The 5,459-nt window shown below is 28.4% G+C and overlaps 1 protein-coding gene across 1 annotated transcript; it reads left to right on the top strand.

Moving 5' to 3' along the window:
• Positions 1 to 327: 327 nt before the first annotated feature.
• On the top strand, positions 328 to 2,235 carry LOC108693766 (myeloid differentiation primary response protein MyD88). Its single transcript, XM_018202885.1, has 7 exons — positions 328 to 505; positions 586 to 785; positions 906 to 1,001; positions 1,121 to 1,248; positions 1,322 to 1,490; positions 1,579 to 1,738; positions 1,809 to 2,235. Exons 1-7 carry the CDS (start codon positions 390 to 392, stop codon positions 2,233 to 2,235), a joined length of 1,296 nt encoding a protein of 431 aa, XP_018058374.1. The 5' UTR covers positions 328 to 389.
• Positions 2,236 to 5,459: the final 3,224 nt, after the last annotated feature.

Genomic DNA, 5,459 nt, shown 5'->3' with positions numbered 1-5,459 from the left:
TGAAAATTTCCCCAAACTTTTTCTGAGAATTCCCCAGAATCTTCAGGAGAAGCCTGAACTAAATGTAGCAGTGCGTTTCTGGTGAATGTAAAGCAAAATAAAGGTGTATCGAATGAATGGAAAAATCTTAGAATAGAAAAGAGATCTGTGAACAATCATTGACATATATAGTATGCTAATTGCATACTCAAGAAATCGTTAGAAAGCAAATCGTCAATGATGAATTATTGCAACAAAGCATTCCGTCAAATATCGTATTGCAAAGTAACGATATTGTTGTAGCTACTAACTGTGACAACATCAATTTTGTTAGAATAGTATAAAACGCAATAGATAATATCTCTATAAATATTTGTTTAAATAAAAAAAAGAGATAAAAAGAAGTAAAAATGACGATTGATTTGTCGACTGTACCGCTTGTTGCAGCCACTGTCGCAAGCAGACAAGTTATCGCAACAATGTTAAATCCTGTGAAGGTTTTACCAAGTGATAATGGTTTGCCAAGGTAAGCTATCATTCGTGATTTTAATAGGCATGCATTTTCGAAAATGTCATGTGTTAACTAATTTTTAAATAAATTACAAGGGATTGGAGAGGCTTGGCGCATCAATTAGAATTCAGCTCAAAATTCGTGTCAATGCTTGTGTCACATTCTGATCCAACAATGCGTATATTCACAGAGTTGACAGACAAAAATAAAAAAGATTTTACAATAAAAGATTTTCAAGCAATGATGGAACAGATGGATAGATGGGATGTTATTGATGACACTGAAGCTTTGTTCCGTATGTATTATATTAAATAACAAAAATTTTTTTTTGATATTCGTTAGTTTAATAAAATAATATATAAGGAAAAACTTCAATAATAATAATTATCGTTAAAAGATTTTTTTATTGTTGTAGAAAGTGATGCTGAGAGATATTTGGAGCATCAGCAAAGAGCTCAAATGTCAGCAGATCCGATCGACGAATGTACCGATAAAAAAATACTTACTTTAGGTTTGTAATGTACTTTAGGTTCATAGTGATTTTAATTTAAATTATTTTGTGCAATATAGAATAGACTTCAGTCATACATAATTATATTAAACGACATAATATTTATATGTTTTTTATAGATGATATTCACAGATTAAAGCAAGGTTTAGCGTTGCAATATTACGATGCATTTCTTTTATATGCAGAAGAGGATATTGTTTTTGTAAAACAGATGATTGAGAAGCTTGAAATACAATTTAAGCTAAAAGTATTGCAAATAAATGACATTTATGCATGATTTCTTTCTTACATAAGTTTAAATAAAATTAAATTGCTTTCAGCTGTGTTTGAAAGATCGAGATTTGGTAGCTGGTTTAGAATTCGAACATGAAGCAGTAATGGAGTTAATATCGGAACGATGTAATAGATTACTCATTATAGTATCACCAAATTTAATGAAACACTCAGCAAACAAATTTTTTTTAAACTATACTCAAGCTTTAAGTATCGGTATGTTTTCATGTTTCATATTTCTTTTAAAATGCAATTGAAACGATATTTTGAGTATTCTTTTCTAAAATATCGTATTTTTTTTTAGAGAAACGACAAAGAAAAATTATACCATGTATATACAAAAGCTGTGAATTGCCATTTCAACTGAAATATATATTTAATTTAGATTATAATCGTAAAGAATTATTTGATTTTTGGGGCAGATTACGTGATTCTATACAAACTTCGAATTCTACTGTTACAAGGTAACGTAACTCTTATTTTCTATTTTACTTTATTTTAAGAATGTAAATGATATCATTATTAATTTTATAGCAGTTCAATTCAAATAGGAAATAGTAGTATAATGCAAGAGACTACAGAAATAAAGAAAACTTTCTCCGATAAATACATTGACGAATCTTACATTACTCAAAAAACAAATGAAGCATTAAAATTTCAACAACAGAAGAGTGAAAATTGTAAGGATGAAATTATTGCAAAAGCAATAAGTGATATAGAAACTTTAAATGTTAATAATAAAACGAACAAGACATTATTACGATGGGAAAAAATTACTTCAAATTTGAAGATGAAGCAAACTAAGAAAAGCGATCAGTTAACTACAGAAGCAATTGTTCAAAATCTGCCATCGGTAGATAACTTAGACAGCTTAGATTTATCAAATACTCACATATATAAGAAAAAGAAGAAAAATTTATTTAGCAAGTTTACAAAGAAAAAAATTTCCGTGAAGACTTGATGACAATCTTTATACAAAAAATTGTATATAAAAATCATATATATTTTTGTATGTGCAAAAATACATTTAAACGTTTACAATGTAATAGATTTAGACCACATTGCACCAACGTTGATTTTAAGCGAGATTTAAAACTCTTTCTGTCTCTGTCTCTTTTTGGCTTTAAAACGAGATAGATAGAATTTTAAGTTTCGCTTAAAATCAAAATGACATTGGTGCAATCGAGTCTTAGGAAGATACACTCACTCAAAATGAGTTTTACATATATAACAATTGTACATATGTGTTGCCAGAAGATTAAAAGTAGTAAAGTGTAAAGAATATTACGGATGAACGATGTAACATGTGTATTTATTATTTTTTTGTTGAAATTATTGATCTAAATATAATATATTGGACTTAACTATTGAAATTAATTGTTATATAAAAAGTTCAAAAAATTATATATGTAAATTATAAGATAATGTAAATATAGTAAATATACATATATATTTTTTTTTAATATATTATATACATTTTATATATTGTATAATAAATATTAAAAATATAAGAATGTATTTATTTTTATTCCCATTGTCAGTTAGTATTTGGCTTATCAGACCAATAAGATTTATAGTATTTGAGAGAGAAACCTGAGACAAGACATGAGAGCCTTTTTTCTGTAATCGTAAAATGCTCTCGCACTATCCTCTGAAGAAGTAGATGCAAACTACAACAAAATCCATTTTTTCGGTGCTTCTGATGACAATTAATCAAATTAAAATCGTTGAAATGTTTATTAATTTGATAGATTTCCTGGTGAAATTATTAATTTTTCAGAATTTCTATTTTTATAACTTTCTCACATTTTTTATATGGATTTGGAACATTTCTCAGAAAATCTATATCTTTTCTCAGAATTTTTTATATATGTTAATTATGAAATATTGTGAGATTTAAAAAATTTTTTATAAGTAATTTCTGATGAAATGTTATAAAATCTAAAAAATTTAAAAATATTTTTTTTAAATTATGGGATGAGAAATTTCATAATATTTTAGAATTCACTATGAAAAATTCTGAGAGAAGATGTAAACTTTCCGAATATTTCTGAGTATTTCTGAAATGAGTTACAATTCGTATAAAAATTATGAAAAAAATTTTCATCAAGATTTACTTGAGCGATTTCAAAGTAACAAAATTCAAAAGTACAACAAGAGTCAAAAGTAACAAAAAGCCATAATACGTTTTTTGTTAAAAATATTGCATACATTGCGTGTATTGTAATTTGAAATATTTAATAGCGATTTCAGCTGGGATGCACTAGTGTGCACTGGTGTATATAAAGACCATTGTACAATGAAATAGCGATTTCGGCTGGAGTGCACATAAAGCTGTTATACACAATTGCCGTAAAAATGTATTAAAAACAGATTAAATCATACAATCCACAATACATTATTGTACTTAATAAAACATGTATTTCCATATCATTTTTGCATTCGTAGTGATTTTGACTGGGACGCAATGACTGCACAGTATTCGAGTGTCGGTGTAAAGAGTATGTTCGACTGGTTGAATGGTGCAATTCCTTGCCAGTGTCATGAAACAGTGAGTTTTGCAGGTTAAATTAAAACTATAGTAATATAATATTTAATATTTATGTTTAATATTTAATATTTATGTTTTTATTATGTATTTACATTATACTCGTAAATATATTTAATACTACTCGAAAAGGAAGCCATCGCAATAAAATCGGGATAAACGTGATCATTTGTATCCCAAAAAAGCTCAAAGAGAAAAAAAGAAGAAAGTGAAAATTAGCTTCACAGGGAGAGAGTGACAAACTGCATCATGTAACTCCTTTGATTGAGTATGGATCATCAAAGCTCCAAAGATATGGAAGAGATTGAAGAAAACTGGTCACCCCGTGACGTCCTGATCGGACGTGGTGCAATCACGTGATGCAATTTGTTACTCTCTCTCTGTGAGGCTTTCTAGTGAAAATCGGTCACCTCAAACCGGATAGATTTCTCGAAAATCGTGAATGATGCAAATATTTGAAAATGGCAAATTCTATTCTTCAAATTCTATTCTTCAAATATTGGACTGCGATCATGATACCGCACGCAACCAGTATTATAGATCGGAAATAAGATTCACATTTCGTGAATTTCGTGTTCGCCTGATGAAATATACACTGTCGCAGTAGTAGGTATTAACAGTGAACAACGGTCTTGATCTATGTATTAGTGCACGTTAGTGTTTCCGAAATCGCTATTAGTTCGTATAATCGTGCTATAATCATCCATTCACAAATTGTGGATTAGAAATATTCATTTTACATGCGTGATGTTTATTTCACTTATGCCCATTTTCATCAACTGTAGATTAATTTTAATCTCGATTCAATTTACTTTTCGTCTTTTTCTAATTCTAAAGAGAGTTAATGGATATTAATGCCCATCTTTTAGTTTTAAAAATTAAAAAAAAACAGAATAACCTAGCAAACGAGAGTGGATTAAAATGGATTGAAATTTTTTTCTATCCGAATGCGTATTTTAAATAGCAAATACTTTTATTGGATTTAATTGAATTCCATTGGATTCAAATGGATGCAATTGGATTGAAAAACTGTATTTCCTATTCAAAATATTGAATTGAACAGTATTCACAATTGTGTTATTATGCACAGAAAAAGCTAATATTATTTTTACATTGCAAGGCATAGAGATATGCTCCACGCAATTCCTATAAATGAATAAAAATGCATTTAGAATTAAAAAGCATTCATTTTAAGCATTCATTCGTGAATCAATATTTCTGAAAATCTGAATCCATTTCAATTCATTTCAATCCATTTTCGTTTGCTGGGAATTTAGCAAAAATGAGTTATAGAAGCCTTCCACCATCTCCACCAATTTTATCGGCGATCCTCTTTTCTTTGTAAGTATATTCATCCATAAAACAAACAAGCTATTAATAAATTTAGTAGCCCGTTTTTGTAGACCAGCAAACGAAAATGGAGTGAAATGAAATGAAATGAATTCAGATTTTCAGAAATATAGATTCACGAATGTTAAAATGAATGCTTTTCAATCCTGAATGCATTTTTATTAGTAGGAATGCATGGAGCGTACCTCTATATGCCCTTAAATCTAAAAATAATATTAATTTTTTCTGTGCATTGTGAATACTGCAATTCAAAATTTTGAATAGGAAATGCAGTTTCTCAATCCAAT

The sequence above is a fragment of the Atta colombica genome, unplaced genomic scaffold (assembly GCF_001594045.1).
Source record: "Atta colombica isolate Treedump-2 unplaced genomic scaffold, Acol1.0 scaffold97, whole genome shotgun sequence".
Taxonomy (NCBI): domain Eukaryota; kingdom Metazoa; phylum Arthropoda; class Insecta; order Hymenoptera; family Formicidae; genus Atta; species Atta colombica.
This window is presented reverse-complemented; position numbering and strand designations above follow the sequence as displayed.